The sequence below is a fragment of the Pempheris klunzingeri genome, chromosome 24, assembly GCF_042242105.1.
Source record: "Pempheris klunzingeri isolate RE-2024b chromosome 24, fPemKlu1.hap1, whole genome shotgun sequence".
Taxonomy (NCBI): Eukaryota; Metazoa; Chordata; class Actinopteri; order Acropomatiformes; family Pempheridae; genus Pempheris; species Pempheris klunzingeri.
The window spans coordinates 477,060-495,191 of record NC_092035.1 but is presented as its reverse complement, the minus strand read 5'-3'; the positions used below and the strand labels follow the sequence as shown (position 1 = coordinate 495,191).

The 18,132-nt window shown below is 47.7% G+C and overlaps 3 protein-coding genes across 3 annotated transcripts; 2 read left to right on the top strand and 1 right to left on the bottom strand.

Annotated features, from left to right (window-relative positions):
* Positions 1-188: 188 nt before the first annotated feature.
* Positions 189-5,913, bottom strand: LOC139223697 (zinc finger protein 271-like). Its single transcript, XM_070855671.1, has 10 exons — positions 5,793-5,913; positions 4,527-4,729; positions 3,738-3,893; positions 3,557-3,655; positions 2,929-3,052; positions 2,487-2,849; positions 2,284-2,408; positions 1,679-2,201; positions 1,129-1,584; positions 189-677 (listed from the first exon to the last, which is right to left on the bottom strand). The coding sequence occupies exons 1-10, from the start codon at positions 5,794-5,796 to the stop codon at positions 457-459; spliced, it is 2,274 nt and encodes a 757-aa protein (XP_070711772.1). The 5' UTR covers positions 5,797-5,913; the 3' UTR covers positions 189-456.
* A 2,371-nt stretch (positions 5,914-8,284) lies between these two features.
* On the top strand, positions 8,285-11,165 carry LOC139223703 (uncharacterized). Its single transcript, XM_070855681.1, has 4 exons — positions 8,285-8,666; positions 10,085-10,312; positions 10,395-10,493; positions 11,053-11,165. Exons 1-4 carry the CDS (start codon positions 8,361-8,363, stop codon positions 11,158-11,160), a joined length of 741 nt encoding a protein of 246 aa, XP_070711782.1. The 5' UTR covers positions 8,285-8,360; the 3' UTR covers positions 11,161-11,165.
* A 1,859-nt stretch (positions 11,166-13,024) lies between these two features.
* LOC139223757 (vesicle transport protein SFT2B-like) lies at positions 13,025-16,443 on the top strand. Its single transcript, XM_070855747.1, has 8 exons — positions 13,025-13,160; positions 13,794-13,883; positions 14,490-14,575; positions 14,949-15,030; positions 15,117-15,152; positions 15,236-15,294; positions 15,477-15,506; positions 15,959-16,443. The coding sequence occupies exons 1-8, from the start codon at positions 13,092-13,094 to the stop codon at positions 15,993-15,995; spliced, it is 489 nt and encodes a 162-aa protein (XP_070711848.1). The 5' UTR covers positions 13,025-13,091; the 3' UTR covers positions 15,996-16,443.
* The last annotated feature ends 1,689 nt before the right edge of the window (positions 16,444-18,132 follow it).

Genomic DNA, 18,132 nt, shown 5'->3' with positions numbered 1-18,132 from the left:
CCCTGTTTTAGTGAATGTAGTCTGGTGTGTGTGCTGTTTGTGGTTAAACCAAAAGGATCTTCCAGGTCTCTCTCTGTAGGGATCCTTTCCATGATGCTGTCACACACTTAGAATAACACTCTGAGCCTGTCAGTGGATCAAACAAGCTCTTTTAGTGGACCTACTGTGATCAGGTGCAGTTGTCCCAAAGGATCACGTTGCAGCCATTGCAGCCCGTTTGGTGGCTGCTGGCTGAGGTGATCTACTGGACCAGTTCCAACACTTTTACTACCTACCAGTCACTCAGACACCAGGATGTGGACACAGAGGATCATGGGTAGAAACAGGGGAGTGACCCTTTAAGAGTCATAACAGTAACGTAACAAAGAAGGTGACTGGTCGTCTCTCTGCAGGAAGTAAAAAGTGAGGGACGTTTGTGGCTCTTAAAACATGCAGACAGTTCCCGTCCTCAGGCTCTCAGGCGTCGGTCAGCTCCACCACCACCTCACTGTGAGCAGTCCTGTCAGTGACCCGGTGCGTCAGCAGGTGTCTGTTCAGGTGAGTCTTCCTGGTGTAGCTCTTGGGACAGTAAGTGCAGGCGTACGGACGGACGCTGCTGTGGGACAACATGTGCTTCTTCAGGTCGAACTTCCTCCTTAAACATTTACCACATTCTGGACATGAGAAGGGCTTCTCTCCTACAGACAGACAGAGAAGTCCGGTTTATAAAAGACACAGCATGAATAAAGAGAAAAGAGAGTAAAACACACCAGACTCCATTGACAAAAACAGTGATTTTAGCTCACAAGACACAGGAGCTGCTGGTCTGCTGCTGCCTCCATCAGTCAGTGTGTCTGTGTTACTGAGTGTTATACAGATGTTGTGTTGGATCTGATTTAACTCTTAAACCACCCCAGTCACACAGTAACACAAACACACTGACTGATGGAGGCAGCAGCAGACCAGCAGCTCCTGTGTCCTGTGAGCTAAAATCACTGTTTTTGTCAATGGAGTCTGGTGTGTTTTAAGAGACACCAACTAGACTCCAAAGGCCTGTTTTGGCTCAGGAAGCTAACCTCACCGTCTCACCTGTACCTGCACCCAAACCTGCCCCCCGATGCCCCCCCACCCCGCCGCGGTGGCTCCTACCGGTGTGAATCCTGCGGTGTTCGGTCAGGTGACAGGAAATGGAGAAGGCCTTCCCACAGTCCTGGCAGACGTACGGCCGCTCGCCCGTGTGCGTCCTCATGTGTTTCTGCAGGTCTCCTCCGGACGGCCAGCCCTTACCGCACACCGTGCACACGTACGGCCGCTCCCCCGTGTGCCGCCGCACGTGCACGTTGAGGCCGGCGAGCGCGGTGAAGTCTTTGGGGCAGTAGGGGCAGCGGTAGGGCCGCTCCCCCGTGTGCGTCCTCAGGTGGCCCTCCAGCCCGTCGCGGGTCTTGAAGCGCTTGCCGCACTGCGGACACAGGAAGCGGCTCTCGGCGCCGTGGCTCGCCCGGTGGGAGTGCAGGCCGGTGAGGGAGCCGTACGTCTTGCTGCACTGGTCGCACTGGTACGAGCGGAAGGTGTGCGAGCGCTGGTGGATGCGGAGCTGGGTCACACCTGGGGGGGCGGGACAAACACCACAGCTGTGACGCGGCACGAGGAGGAGGCGCGGCACAACCCCCCCCCCCCGAGGAGCACCCGAGCGGCTTACCTGAGAAGCTCTGGTCACAGAAGCGGCAGCTGTAGCTCGGCTCGGCCCCCTCCACCGAGTGCGTCTGCAGGTGGCGCAGCAGCTGCGTCTGCGAGCTGAACGCCTGCTCGCACACGGTGCAGGTGAGGTCGGGCAGCCGGTGCTGCAGCCGGTGGGCGTCTCTCTCTTTGGCCGACTCGAACGCCTTGTCGCAGCGGCTGCAGGTGAAGCCCCCCCTGTCCAGGTGGGTCTGCTTGTGATTGGTCAGGCTGGACAGGTGGTGGAACTCCTTGTCGCACTGGGCGCACTGGTACACGGGGCGGGCGCGGTGGCTGCGCTGGTGCGACAGCAGCTCGCCTTTGGTTTTGAAGATGGCGTTGCACTGGAAACAGGAGAGCGTCCTGGGGGGGCGGGGCTCCGGGGGGCGGGGCTCCAGGGGGCGGGGCTCCCCCTCGTCACCACCGGGCGGACTCTGCGGGTTCACCGCTCCGGGCGCCGTTAAAGCTGCCCCGCAGGACTTATTGGTACGAAGGTGACGGATCACCTGCGGGGGGGGGGGGGGGGACAGACACTGTGAAAGAACACCAGCACTTTGATCAACACACCTGAAGCAGACGGACACTCACCTGAGAGCGGTAGATGAAGCATTTGCCACACTGAGGACACTTGTGAGCCACCCGCTGAGAATTATGGGAAATGCTGTACAGAGCATTAGCTGTGACCTCAGAGCAGGACTGACCTGATTGGTCGGCTGTGAAGAAAGGCGGGAGTTAGAGACCTTAGTGTGTGTATGTGTGTGTGTGTGTGTGAGAGTGTGTGTGTGTCTCACCTGTGTCCTCGTCCTCGTCTCCATAGTTACCAGGTGAGTCCTTTAACCTGTCCACCTCTGCACTCACAGGTGTGACGGCACTTTCGTCACTGCCCCCCCCCGCCGAGCTCTCACTGGACGCCTCGTGGTCCGCCGGCATCACGCTGTGACCAATCACAGTCTCCTCCACCTGCTCCACCTGCTCGTCCTCCGTCATCACCACCACCTCCACCTTCACCAGCTCCACGTCCAGCTGGAGGGGGCCCACCTCGCCTGGGACCGGATCCGATTGGCCCTCCGGGGAAGGGGGCTCGGGATTGGTCATCTGGGTGACGAGGGGGTGGGACCAGGCAGAGAGGAGGATCTTCTCCGTGTCGTGATCCACTGAGGAAAACACATTTAGATCAGTGGATCATCGACAGCGTTCACTGGATCAAACAGTAAAACAGAGCTTCTAACTCACCTGTGGTGGTTGCCTGTCCCAGCCGACAGCTCTGATTGGTCAGCAGCTCCCCCAGGCGCTCCCTGTCCGCCTCCTGCAGACACTCCTCCAGACCAGCGGGGGCAGCGCAGAGCCAGGACGCAGCCTGACAGACACAACTGCTGTAATAACTGTTCGTCAAGCTAAAATCAGTCCAATTCTGACTGGAGTCTGGTTTAAAGAAATCACCCTCCTCCTCATGAGTCATAACTCAGCAAAATCTAAACTCACAGACATGAAACAAATATTTTTAGATTCAGTGTGACTCAGACTTCCAGAGGTCTGAGTCCACCGTGAATAAACAACCACAAATCAGGTTAAATATCGAAGAAAAAGAGACGGTCATGATAGCTGCAGAACCTCCTTGTGAATCTGCCTGTTTTTAAGTTTTTCTTCATAATCTTATGTCCAAGGAAAATGTTGAGCCTCACACTTCATGCGCTCCTACTGCTGAAGCTCCACGTGTCGTAACCACGAGCTCACCGGTTCCTTCTGAAGGCAGCATTCGTGTTTACTGCTAGTTAGCTAATGTTAGCATGCTAACGTGCTAATCTATCAGACCCTGTGTCTGCAACTGTCTGTGCATGTGGGGAAGCGTTTTACTGAGAACCTGTTTGAAGTCGGGCACAGGGAACAGCTGCTCGATCCTGGACAGGAAGTCGGACATGAGCGCCTGGAGGGCGGAGTCAAAACTGTGGTCGAACACCTCCTGAAAGGAACAGAGAAGCCACAGTGTGTCAGAGGAGCGACACCGCCCACCGCCACGCCGGGTCACGTGGTGTTGCTCTGACCTGCAGGAGGCGCCGTCTGTCCGTCGGACTCTGGGTCACTTTGTCGGCGAGAGTCAGCAGAGCAGAACGCCGTCCGTCCAGGTCGTCCCCCACCTCTGAGACAGAGAGGGTTTTGTCCAGGTGGGTGTGGACGACGTGTGGGTCACTCAGGGTCACCTGAAGCGAGAGAGGAGCAAAGATGCTAAACATGCTCAAAGACAGCAGAAGGAGAGGAGGTGGCAGAGAAACAAACACACCAGACTCCATTCACAAAAACAGTGATTTTACCTGAAAGGAACACAGAAGCTGCTGGTCTGCTGCTGCCTGGATTATTTAGTTTGGTTATATTATTGTGTGTTTAACAGATGTTGTGTTGGATCTGAACAAACCCTTTAAAAACACCAAAGCCACACGATAACACAAACTAACTGACTGATGGAGGCAGCAGCAGAGCAGCAGCTCCTGTGTCCTGTTCTCTAAAATCCCTGTTTTAGTGAATGTAGTCTGGTGTGTGTGCTGTTTGTGGTTAAACCAAAAGGATCTTCCAGGTCTCTCTCTGTAGGGATCCTTTCCATGATGCTGTCACACACTTAGAATAACACTCTGAGCCTGTCAGTGGATCAAACAAGCTCTTTTAGTGGATCTACTTTAAACGACTGTTTTTGTGAATAGAGTCTGGTCAGTGCAGCCTATCTGGAGGTGATCTACTGGACCAGTTCCAACACTTTTACGACCTACCAGTCACTCAGACACCAGGATGTGGACACAGAGGGTTAGAAACACAGACCATAAACAAAGTCAAACACTCACTTTGGCCCTCAGTGCCAGCAGCAGCAGACTCCTCTGCCTGTCGGTCAGCAGCTGCGGGACGGCCTCGGTTACCAGGGAAACAAAGTCCTCCAGCATCCCATAATGCTTCACGCTTTGCTGGTGTGCGACCTGCCACATCGCCGCCGTCAGCAGGCGGAGAGGAGGCACGAGGAGGCGCAGGGAGGAGAGGGGGAGAGGCGAGGCTGGGGGGGGGGGCAGACGAAGAACAGGTGTCAATGAGAACATTAACAATGGCTGAATTCCATTTAGCTGCTTCAGTCTCACTGGGACGCATGACAAAGTTATTAGTGACCAGTCAAAATGTCTACTGTGTGCTGTGATGGCAGGAAAACCTGGAGAAGAATAATATTTCCCAGTGGACACGTGGAGCTAACACAGAGGTGTAGCTACATGTGAAACAGGCTCAGTGCCACCACACCTTAATGGAGGGCAGACATTATTAATCTCAATATAACTTACTGCTAGTTCATTAGACCATCACTATCAGCCCGAATAAGATGGTTAGTCACTACAATCACATTGTTAATAAATAAAACTGTTACTTCTTCTGATCTGGACACAGAAGTCAGAGTTTGGACATTTCAGCATGGAGTTTGGCTGGGATCCACTCCCTGCCGAACTCCATACAAAAGTCTCAGAATTTAAGAATTCGTTGTGTGTGATCACACGTAGCCACACTTCGAAGAAGCGTATTTAAGATGTTTTCTTACTAAGTACAACCTGCTCTTTAATTCGGCATAATGGCCAACACAGAATAAAAATCGTTATTTCGTATATTTGTACATTTCTACAGCCCCGTGTGGCTGCGATCGTTAATAACGCCTCATTTAACCGTAGCCCCAATAACATTGCATCACATCCATTAAATATCGTTTTGAGGACTGGGTCTTGATGGATGAATGCATATAAACAAGAGTCCAGAGTTTTTAATAGAAAAACTCACAGGAGAGCCGCACAAACGGAATACCTCAGTAATTAGACCTGAAGCTATGAACCGCGTTTAAGTGCTTTTCTTCACTGAAATAATCGCTCTTAGCATGATGCACCTTAGCCGAATTAAACTGCAGCTACACTCGTCTTATATTAGCTGTTAACACAGTTTATTTTGACTATATGCCTGTTTACACATCCAATCCAACGAACTACACAGGTTGCTAACGTTTGCTATGTAGTTATCCCGACAAATGAGCCGAACCTCCGGATCAAAACGCAGTGAATTAACGAGCAGACGGTGTGAGCTCTTACCCATCCTGCTGCTGCACTCACACACCTCCGGCTCACTTTGCAACACCGGGCTCAAAGCTATCTGTGTCGGCTAACAGCTAACGGCTAACGGCTAACAGCTAACCAATGTTTACAGTCCTGCTAGTGGCGGCTCCGCCCTCACACCGGAAGTCACAAAAGCGGAACACAGAACACTTCCGGTTAGGGTTATTTCAGCCTGTAGAGCGTGTAATGGGCTTAGAGGTCACTTATTCTTAGTTATCCTCATTATCAGCTGCTACAGCAAACTTTAATTGGCTTCCCAGCATATTAACAAAGCTTACAGGATGAATTCATCATCTTTATTAATAAAGCTACAAACCCTTTGGCATTAGGAGGTTACATAACGTTACACTAGCGCTGATATATTCTGAGATAATAAGATGATAACAGCTGAGTTTAAACTGATCACATTAGCAACGAAAAACATGGTCATTAATGAACGCTTTAAAACATTTACCTTCTGTATTCATTACAAAGAAACTCTATTATTGATTACTGTGGTTCTTATTTTCTCATTCAGTGAAAAACTTCATGATCAGAAATCATTTTCTCACATAAGACAAAGAAAAGTAACAAATCCTCATATTGACTGAGCCACTCAGGGGAGTTTTGACTTTTTTATCATGTAAAATGACTTAAACAATGAAATGATTCTTGAAATAAAAGCAGAAATGACCAAAATGTGATGCTATGTAAGTGAGGACAGAAGAAGAGGGCTGCAGTCACTGATCATCCCCATTAGTCATTAAGATCAGATCAGATCAGCTGTATTCACCCTGAAGTTTAGTAATTAGATAAAAATCTAAATAAGTGGAGAGAAGTAGTGTCCTTTATAACCTGTTGGTTATTTTCTCTATTAATCCATCAGCTGATTGATCCAAACAATGTCACAGAGGAGGAGAGAAAGCAGGAAACACTTGTGAAGATGGAATCGGAGAGTTCTGACTCAAACTGATCAATCGATCGTCACAATAGTTGGTGATTAATTGAACGGTCGTCAGCTGACACCAAATAAAGAACAATAAATGACTGTGACTGTAAATAACAAGCGACTGACCCAGGGGTTACCTGGACAACCAGGCGAAGGTGACTCTCCCCCCTCCCACCTCTCACCTGGTCTGACACAGATACATTAAGACAGGTGTAATCCCCCCCCCTCCTCCTGCGCTCAGTAAACCGATTACCAGTCCGGCTGACTGCGGCACACAGAGAAACACCGAGAAGGAAACAAGAGGAAAAACTCAGCAAAAAGGAGGAAAGACGACGAGGGGGACCCGTGGACGAACTGGCGGCCATTTTGGGGGTCAGGCTCTGTGTTGGTAGCTGTATGGATCTGGGGGGGGGTCGACGGTCAGGACTGGATTTGTGGGACTGTCGCTCAAATAATCCGTCCATCCATCGCTTCTTCACCCCTTCACCCGTCGTCTCTCCGCTAACCGTCCAGCTGTTAGCCGCTAACCGAACCGCTGCTAGCTTAAGCGCTCATGCTATTTAGCCTGATGTTCACTCATTTAGCTAATTTACTTTAGCTTGTGACTCAGCGTGGATAAAACAGCCGTCTGTTCCTCCGTCCAGCCTCAAACCTTCTTAAACTAGCTGCTTTTTCTTTAGCGTCCATGTCATTTAGCATCTGAATGAACCTGGATCAAACCTAACGTCTGTACTTCAGTGTCGTTGTAATCTAGTGGGGTATAATTTAGCCTAACTTTAGCATAGCCTGGCTGTAGTTTATGTAATTTAGCTTGGCTGTAACCAAGGCTCGGCCTAACTTAGCTTAAAGTTTAAGAGGCTAAATTGAATTAACACTGTAATTTAACGTAGCTGTTATTTAACGTAGCTGTAAATTAACCTGTCTGTCATTTATTTTGTTGTAAGTTAGCCAGGTTGCAACGTAGCCTGATCATTATATAGGAGGCTATAACTTAGGCTAGCTGATATATGCCACTAAATTAGCTTTATTTAAGTTTTATTTGACTTAGCTGTAATTTAGCTTAGCTGTTATTTATCCTGATTATAAGTCAACCTGGATTTAAACTAGCTTGGTTGATATTTAGTTTGGTTATAAATTAGCCTCGCTGTGATTTAGCCTAAATGAAACTTAGCCTGGTTATGTTATGTGGCGATTGTAATTTTGCCAGTTTTACCAGGGAGCCTGGCTTAATTTATCCAGTTGTATCTTACTTGAAACCAAGATATAATTTATCCTGTTTAAAACATAGCCTGGTTGTATGCTAACAAGGCTAACAAGACTAAAACATAGTCTGGTTGTATGCTAACAACGCTAACGAGACTAAAACATAGCCTGGTTGTATGCTAACAAGGCTAACGAGACTAAAACATAGCCTGGTTGTATGCTAACAAGGCTAACGAGACTAAAACATAGTCTGGTTGTATGCTAACAAGGCTAACGAGACTAAAACATAGCCTGGTTGTACGCTAACAAGGCTAACGAGGCTAAAACATAGCCTGGTTGTACGCTAACGAGGCTAACGAGAATAACAAGCTTTAGCTCTTAGCTTCACAAACGATAACAGACATATTATCGCGATGGATCCAGACAAAGAAGAAGGTGAAGTGGTTTCGGACACAGAAGACCTGAGTCCTCAGAGAACGGAGGAGGAAGAGGACGATGGGGAGAGCGGGGTGGAGGCGGAGGAGGACGACGTCGAGGATGAAAATGCTAAGATCTTCAACGCCTGGATGCAGCGCTACAGAGGGGGCCAGAAGCAGGAGAAAGATGGAGAACAAGTGGAGGTGGAAAAGAAGCCGGAGGGGCGGAGGCCTGAAAGCAGAGGCTCCGTAGAGTCACCGGTTCGGATGAGGGTCGACCGTCGGGCATCGCTGCCGTGTCCGGTGAGACAAACCCACAGAGCTAAAGCACTTTACTGATGACATCACTCTTTATCCATCTAAGTTGTGTTTGATGATCTTGGACGACGTGTCGGTATTTGTTCTTCTGAAACATGTGAAAGCCTCCAAAAAAGGTCGTAGGAATAATTACGACTTAGATTTTGACGTGAAATCAGTCAGTAAATATCCAACATCAGGGTTTGAACTAAAGCTCACCTGACACGTTCAAAACAAAACCTACTGAGAAACATTTAAGGCAGCGTGGTTAGGTTTAGGCAACAAAACTGGTGAGGCATCGAAATCGTGAAGTAAAATTTTACTTCCGTATTGGTCAACGTGTTTATCTGAATGAAGTCGTAACCATTGGAAGGTCTCCCACCGCTAATGTCTGACCAGTTTCCGACCTGCAGACTCTGAGTGTCAAAAAGTGAACAAAAGCTTCAGATCAGCTAAAGTTCTGCGTAGGAGGTAACGATGAGTCGACCACAGGAACCTCTCTAGTCTCTTTAGAGTCTTCAGGGGTCCTGATCAGCTCTCAGGATCCATTTTTAGCCCCCAGCGTCCTGCTGCTCTCCGCTGGCTCAGAGCACTCCGGCCCAGTTTGGTGTTAAAGACTAATGAGGCTTTTAAACTCCGAGTTATTTTTGTCAACGTTGGCGCAACTTTTTTATGTGAGCTGTTCTGTGTTTAGTCAGTCATTATTCTGTGTTTGGGGTCCGAACTAATTCAGGATAATGGCAACTAGTTTTACATATTTTGGTGTCTAGAACATTATGCCAGCATCATGGAAAGGATCCCTACAGAGAGAGACCTGGAAGATCCTTTTGGTTTAACCACAAACAGCACACACACCAGACTACATTCACTAAAACAGGGATTTTAGAAGGAGAATAGCTATTCTACTGCTGCCTTGATTGGTTAGTTTGTGTTAGTTATTGTGTGACTTTGTTGTTTGAAAGGGTTCATTCATATCTGACACAATATCTGTGTAAGACATAATAACACAAACACACTGACTGATGGAGGCAGCAGCAGAGCAGCAGCTCCTGTGTCCTGTTCTCTAAAATCCCTGTTTTAGTGAATGTAGTCTGGTGTGTGTGCTGTTTGTGGTTAAACCAAAAGGATCTTCCAGGTCTCTCTCTGTAGGGATCCTTTCCATGATGCTGTCACACACTTAGAATAACACTCTGAGCCTGTCAGTGGATCAAACAAGCTCTTTTAGTGGACCTACTGTGATCAGGTGCAGTTGTCCCAAAGGATCACGTTGCAGCCATTGCAGCCCGTTTGGTGTCTGCTGGCTGAGGTGATCTACTGGACCAGTTCCAACACTTTTACTACCTACCAGTCACTCACACACCAGGATGTGGACACAGAGGACCCATTAAAACCTCCTTTAATCAACAACCTGTCTCTCCATCCAGGCCACCCTGTCTGCCATGCAGCTGTCTCGCCTCCACTCGTCCACTCAGGCTCCGGTGACGGCGAAGGTTCTCCTCCGTTGCTCCTCCGCCCGCCGCCTCCTGCAATCGCAGCTGGATGCCGCTGCTCCCGCCGTCTCCGAGCGGAGGCCCTCCCTCATCACCACCATCCCCGAGGTCACAGCGCCCGAGAGGCGGGCGGCGTTCAGGAGGCGTAACGTCATGTCGCTGGTGGGTGCAAAGATGGCGTCGACGTGACGTCGGAGAAGGAGATGATGTCGTGTTTTTAGTCTGAAGTGTGTTTCTGTTGCAGAGCGACGCTGACAGCATGTGTCTGATCTGTCACCACGACCTGAACCGAGGGAGCGGAGGGACCAGAGAGCTGCACTGCACACACACCTTCCACAAAGAGGTGACACACACACACACACACCTTCCACAAGGAGGTGACACAGACAGACAGACACACACACACACACACCTTCCACAAGGAGGTGACACACACACACACACACACACACACACACACACACACACACACACACACACACACACCTTACACAAAGAGGTGACACACACACACACACACATACACACACTATCTTCACTGCTTTCCATCACTGTCAGACTGTGCTGTCCTGCTATGCTCTCTGCACACACACCAGACTCCATTCACAAAAACAGTGATTTTAGCTCCCAGAACACAGGAGCTGCTGCTCTGCTGCTGCCTCCATCAGTTAGTTGGCTTTTGTCCTTGTGTGACTTTGGTGTTTTAAAGAGTTGGTTTGGATCCAAACTAATGTGTTAGTTCACTGATTTTGGCAGCAAGAGTCCAACAACTCCTGAGCTCTCTGTGAGGTAAAATGGCTGTTTTTCTGAATGGAGTCTGGTGGCATGAAGCCGTAGAGATATTGTAACTACAGTGACGTTGATGGTGTAGCTGAGCTGACTGCGTCCTGCTGTGTGTGCAGTGCATCGAGGAGTGGCTGTGGAGGAAGCAGAGCTGTCCCACCTGTCAAGTCCAGGTGTCGATGCCTGAGCCGGTGTACTGGACCTCCACCAGGGTCAAAGTCCCCTAAACCCCCCAGGACGGGACGCTGCCTCCCTCACACCCCCTGACCCCCAGGTCGTCAGTGATCCACATCGGACATGTGACTTTTAGCACAGTGATGTCACTACGCAGCACGATGAGCACCCAACATCACAGATCACATGGGTCGGTTGTTTACGCCATCTATGACATCAGGAACGGATGGTGACATCATGGCTGTGGGAGAGGAGAGCGGCCGTCTGTTAGCGTGTAGATTCATTTTAACTGAAGAATAAAGAGTGTGTGACTAAAACAGTGTGTGTGAGTAAAGAGTGATTAAAGAGTGACTAAAGAGTGAGTAAAGAGTGACTAAAGAGTGAGTAAAGGGTGAGTAAAGAGTGACTAAAAAGTCAGTAAAGGGTGACTAAAGAGTGACTAAAGGGTGAGTAAAGAGTGACTAAAGAGTGAGTAAAGGGTGACTAAAGAGTGACTAAAGAGTGAGTAGAGAGTAACTAAAGAGTGACTAAAGAGTGAGTAAAGAGTGACTAAAGAGTGAGTAAAGAGTGAGTAAAGAGTGAGTAAAGAGTGACTAAAGAGTGAGTTAAGAGTGAATAAAGGGTGAGTAAAGAGTGACTAAAGAGTGAGTAAAGGGTGACTAAAGAGTGACTAAAGAGTGAGTAAAGGGTGAGTAAAGAGTGACTAAAGAGTGAGTAAAGGGTGACTAAAGAGTGACTAAAGAGTGACTAAAGGGTGAGTAAAGAGTGACTAAAGAGTGAGTAAAGGGTGACTAAAGAGTGATTAAAGAGTGACTAAAGAGTGGCTAAAGAGTGGCTAAAGGGTGACTAAAGAGTGACTAAAGAGTGACTAAAGGGTGACTAAAGAGTAACTAAAGAGTGAGTAAAGAGTGACTAAAGACTGAGTAGAGTGACTAAAGAGTGATCAAAGAGTGACTAAAGAGTAACTAAAGAGTGACTAAAGGGTGAGTAAAGAGTGAGTAAAGGGTGAGTAAAGAGCGATTAAAGAGTGAGTAAAGGGTGATTAAAGAGTGAGTAAAGAGTGAGCAAAGAGTGATTAAAGAGTGAGTAAAGAGTGATTAAAGGGTGAGTAAAGAGTGAGTAAAGGGTGAGTAAAGAGCGATTAAAGAGTGAGTAAAGAGCGATTAAAGAGTGAGTAAAGAGTGAGCAAAGAGTGATTAAAGAGTGAGTAAAGAGTGATCAAAGGGTGACTAAAGAGTAACTAAAGAGTGAGTAAAGAGTAACTAAAGAGTGATTAAAGGGTGAGTAAAGAGTGAGTAAAGGGTGAGTAAAGAGCGATTAAAGAGTGAGTAAAGGGTGATTAAAGAGTGAGTAAAGAGTGAGCAAAGAGTGATTAAAGATTGAGTAAAGAGTGATCAAAGGGTGACTAAAGAGTGAAGAGAGGGTGACTAAAGAGTGATTAAAGAGTGATTAAAGGGTGAGTAAAGAGCAATTAAAGGGTGAGTAAAGAGCGATTAAAGAGTGAGTAAAGGGTGAGTAAAGGGTGAGTAAAGAGCGATTAAAGGGTGAGTAAAGGGTGACTAAAGAGTGAGTAAAGGGTGATTAAAGAGTGACTTAAGAGTGAGTAAAGAGTGACTAAAGAGTGACTAAAGAGTGAGTTAAGAGTGAATAAAGGGTGAGTAAAGAGTGACTTAAGAGTGAGTAAAGGGTGAGTAAAGAGTGATTAAAGGGTGATTAAAGGAGTCACAATGAAATAACTGTTTAATAATCAGCTCAGTGACTCTTCTGGACTCTTAATAAAAACGTGACCGGTTTTCTGTTCGTGGAGGTAAAGTGGGGAAACAGCGCCCCCTCCGCCCCGCATCCGCTCTCATTGTGGCCGGAGGCGGTACTGCAGGCGGAAGCGCCGCACCTGTTGCGTCCCCCCGGTAGCAGCAGCTACCTGCTGCACCTGACCCCGAACACCTGGAAGCTGGCGGAGCCGCAGGCAGCAGAGAGAGGAGCCATGGACAAGCTGAAGAGGGTGCTGGGCGGCCAGGACGACGGGAGCACGGACGGCACCGGAATAATGGAGGTGACGTCACGTTAACGGGCGGTGGCGAGCGTCTCTGTTGGTGTTAGCATGATAGCCTGTTAGCACATTAGCATGTTAGCCTGTTAGCTGCTGTCTACTCTGGTACTTCAGTAAAGTACTAATACCACACAGTACAAGTACTCTGTTACTGCAGTACAAGTCCTGATACCATGTAGATCATCATTCACGTTAAAATCAGGATTTTCTGACTGGAGTTTGGTTGAGGTGGAGCTGTGGTTAAACTGTCAGTGTTACCTGAAGTCACCTGAAGTCACCTGAAGGTTTGGGTGTTTAACCCTTTATGAGCTTCAGGCTTCATCAGAGAACATTTTCCTCCTGAACTTTGTTCTGATCAGATCAGTTTCACATTTAACAAACTCTTAAATCGCTCGTTTTATTATTATTATTATTATTATACATCATTTTTTATACATACTTTATATATTTATATTTTTACTTTGTGTTTGAAGTTTATTCTTATTCTTCTGGAGCTGTGTGTAACAAAAAGCAATTTCCCCCTTGGGATTATTAAAGGAGTTCTGATTCTGAATCTGATTTCTTGATAATCAATCAGTTTATCTATTGATGTCAAAGCTTTGTTTGATGGTGACGATGATGACGCTGTCTCTGCAGAGAGCCAATCAGGCGTCGACGCTGGCCTGGGGGACGAGGATGAAGGGCTTCCTCATCTGCTTCATTCTGGGCGTTTTCTGCTCCATCCTGGTTGGTCGCCATGACGCTGCTGCTGCTACCACGGCAACGGCCAGTCAGCGTGTTCCTTCTGTTTCCGTGGCAACAGCCTGTCCATCTGTATTGTTTTCTCTTTGTTTCGATGGTAGCGACCTATCCTGTCTTGTTTTCTTGCATGTATCCATGGTAACAGCCTCTCTATCTTTCTGTTTGTTCCTATGGTAACAGCCTGTCTGATTTTCCTGTATGTATCCATGGTAACAGCCTGTCTGATTTTCCTGTATGTATCCATGGTAACAGCCCATCTACTGTCTGTCTTTGCTGCCTGTCTTTGTAGTAACAGCTTGTCCTGTTTTTTTCTATCTGTATCCATGGCAACAGCTTGTCTCCTTTGCTGTGGGCCTGTCGAGTCTTGCTGTTTTCCATGGCATCAGTCATTATTCTCATCTGTATCCATGGTAACAGCCTTTACTCCTGTATGTATCCATGGTAACAGCCTTTATTTCAGTCTGTATCCATGGTAACAGCCTGTATTCCCGTCTGTATCCATGGTAACAGCCTTTATTCTCATCTGTATCCATGGTAACTGCCTTTTATTTCAGTCTGTATCCATGGTAACGGTCTGTCTCTCTGCCTCAGGGTACCTGTATGCTGTGGATCCCAGGTATTGGTCTTCCTGTGTTTGCTGTCCTCTACAGCATAGGAAACCTCTGCGCTCTGGCCAGGTAACCCAGAACCCACCAGAACCAATCAGAACCCATCAGAACCAACCAGAACCAATCAGAACCCATCAGATCCAACCAGAACCAATCAGAACCTATCAGAACCAATCAGAACCCATCAGAACCCATCAGAACCAACCAGAACCCATCAGAACCTATCTGAACCCATCAGAACCAACCAGAACCAACCAGAACCCATCAGAACCAAACCAGACCCAACCAGAACCTATCAGAACCAACCAGAACCAACCAGAACCAATCAGAACCCACCTGTGTTCAGCCTAGTGTGTTTACCTGGGACACGCCCCCCTCTGGTGGTGCAGAGTCACATGACCCCAGACGTCCGTGTTGACCTCCATGTTGTCTGTGACCTCAGCACCATGTTCCTGATCGGCCCGTGGAGGCAGCTGAAGACCATGTGCGCCAAGGAGAGGGCGCTCGCCACCGCCATCATGCTGGTGAGAACGACCGCGCGCCGCCTCATGTCCTCGTGGTGTCCCGTGCTCAGGTGGGGGGTAACCAGGTGTGGTGCGTCTCTCTGCAGGTGTGTCTGGTGCTGACGCTTTGTGCTGCCTTCTGGGTGAGAGCCACACAGACTCAATTCACTTTCCAGACGTCGTTTAGTCCCATTGGGTTCTAACTGTCTCTAAATGTCGCCTGCAGTGGAGGAATAACGGCCTCGCTCTGCTGTTCTGCGTCCTCCAGTTTCTGGCGTTCACCTGGTATAACACACACACATTCATGTCTTTGTCTACCTGTGAGGACACAGTTCTCTGCTCCAGTCCTGAGCCCCTCACCTTTACCTAATTCTCACCGTAACCAATGGGCCTTTGGCGTTTGGAAGACCAAACTGTGTTCTCACACACACATACACCTGTCTGATTACTGCTGTTGTCTGTCACAGGTACGGCCTTTCATACATTCCCTTCGCCAGGTAACACACACACACACACACTTCTGTCTATTTGTGGAACGTCATATGAATGATTAAAGTTTATTTGCATTAAAGTTCAGTTAACTTTAATAGAAATATGAATTATTCCATCATGTCTATGTCAATGTATTGATCTCTTTAAACACACCAGACTCAATTGAGAAAAGCAGTGATTTAACCTCACAGATTAGGAGAATTGTTGGTATATTTTCTGTGACTTTGGTGTTTTAACATGTAAATTTGGATCCAAATTAACCCTTTAAAACACCAAAGTCACAAAAAAACACAAACTAACTGACGGATCGAGGCAGCAGCACACCAGCAGCTCCGGAGTTCTGCAAACTAAAATTCATGTATTTGTCAATGGAGTCTGGTGGCTGCACAAAGAAAGAATCGCACTTAATCAATACATTAATTGACATGCTTTAATGTCTCTTGTCTTTATCTCTCAGGGACGCCGTCATGAAATTATTTTCAATATGCATCTAGACGTCTCACCCTTCTGAGCAGCCACCTGTCCGACCAATCAGGACACGGGATGCCGGCCAGGTGTGCATCCAATCAGCAGCCAGCGGGCGTGAGCAGCTGATCAAGGCCTTAAACGTTTCAGGTGTCTTAAAAAACAAATACTGGTTACCATGGAGACCAGCTGACCTTTCATGTACAGTTTGTGTTAGCTGTTAGCTTTTAGCTGTTAGCATGACATCCTGTTTCCTGTCTGTTCTACCTGGACTGTTACCTGTTCTACCTGCCGACACTAATATTTAAGTTTTTGTATTTTCACATTCAGGCAGGAACAAATCAGCCGACAGCATTTCTTAAATTATTTTAATGTTTCTTTTTTTTTTTACTGATTACAGCTTTTATATTGAGTAGATTTCAAAATAAAGCTGCCCATTAAATTATTTTGCTCCAAATAATTTCAGCTGAAAAGTGTGAGTCCTCTGATAGACCTTTATTTCTAATTAAAGTACATTTCATTGTATCTTACTGTCTTGTTTTCTGATCTGCTTCCTGTACCCATTTCATATTAAAAGTCCTCCTGTGTACAGAACATTTCCTAAGGCTTTTATTGTGAAAATGTGTGCTTCAAATATAGTTGTCGCCATCTTGTACGTTACTACAAAATACAGTTTGTAACATCAGAAGTGTGGTCAGCGATTCTAAGCAAATACACCTGAGCTCAAGACAGAGCGAGAGGCAGCTAATAGGAGCAGCTAACGGCTGCAATTAACGGGAGGAGCTAACGGCAACAGTTAACGGGAGTAACTAACGGAATAGCTAACGGCAACAGTTAACGGGAGTAACTAACGGAATAGCTAACGGCACCAGTTAACGGGAGTAGCTAACGGAATAGCTAACGGCAACAGTTAACGGGAGTAACTAACGGAATAGCTAACGGCACCAGTTAACGGGAGTAGCTAACGGAATAGCTAACGGCACCAGTTAACGGGAGTAGCTAACGGAATAGCTGACGGCAGCAGTTAACGGGAGTAGCTAACGGAATAGCTAAAGGCACCAGTTAACGGGAGTAGCTAACGGAATAGCCAACGGCACCAGTTAACGGGAGTAGCTAACGGAATAGCCAACGGCACCAGTTAACGGGAGTAGCTAACGGAATAGCCAACGGCACCAGTTAACGGGAGTAGCTAACGGAATAGCCAACGGCACCAGTTAACGGGAGTAGCTAACGGAATAGCTAAAGGCACCAGTTAACGGGAGTAGCTAACGGAATAGCTAAAGGCACCAGTTAACGGGAGTAGCTAACGGAATAGCTAAAGGCACCAGTTAACGGGAGTAGCTAACGGAATAGCCAACGGCACCAGTTAACGGGAGTAGCTAACGGAATAGCCAACGGCAGCAGTTAACGGGAGTAGCTAACGGAATAGCTAACGGCACCAGTTAACGGGAGTAGCTAACGGAATAGCTAACGGCAGCAGTTAACGGGAGTAGCTAACGGTAACAATTAACAAGCTAAGAACCTCAGTTAGCAGCAGCTAACCTGCTAACCAGTGAAAGGTGATTGTGTTTAGCTGGTGAACTCAAATGGTTAGAAATGAAGAACTGCGATCGTACTGCTGAATTTAATAAAATAAAGAGAAGGAAACAAACGTCATGTGACGCCGTGTTTCTCCCCCAGGTGTGTGTTTACCTGCCTCCTGTCTTTGTGCCTGCTAAGTCTGTAAATCCTGTAATCTCCCGCCGCCGCTGCCCGCTGATTAAAACACACACACACTGAAACACACACCCGAGCGCACACACTCGTGTCGGGTGTCGCGGCGGCGGTCGGGCGGCGTTCTCTGTGTCTCCAGATGTTCTCCCTCTGGGTTTGACCTATTCTCCATTACATGCTGATCTGAGCAGCTTAAGGTGTTTTTCTCCAGCAGGTCATGTGACCTCTCCGACGGCAGCGGTCACCTGCCTGATTAGTGCCACAGACTAAAGGTCGACGCGCCGCTGAGCGGCTCCAGCTGCTGTTTGTGATTCCTGTGACCGGTAAAGCCGAACGCTGTCACCTGGAAACACACGGCAGCTAATCAACACCTTTACTATTATTACCATTATTATCATTAGTGTTTGGTCATGTGACGTGTGTCTTTGCGGCGGCCATATTGGAAAGGTCAAC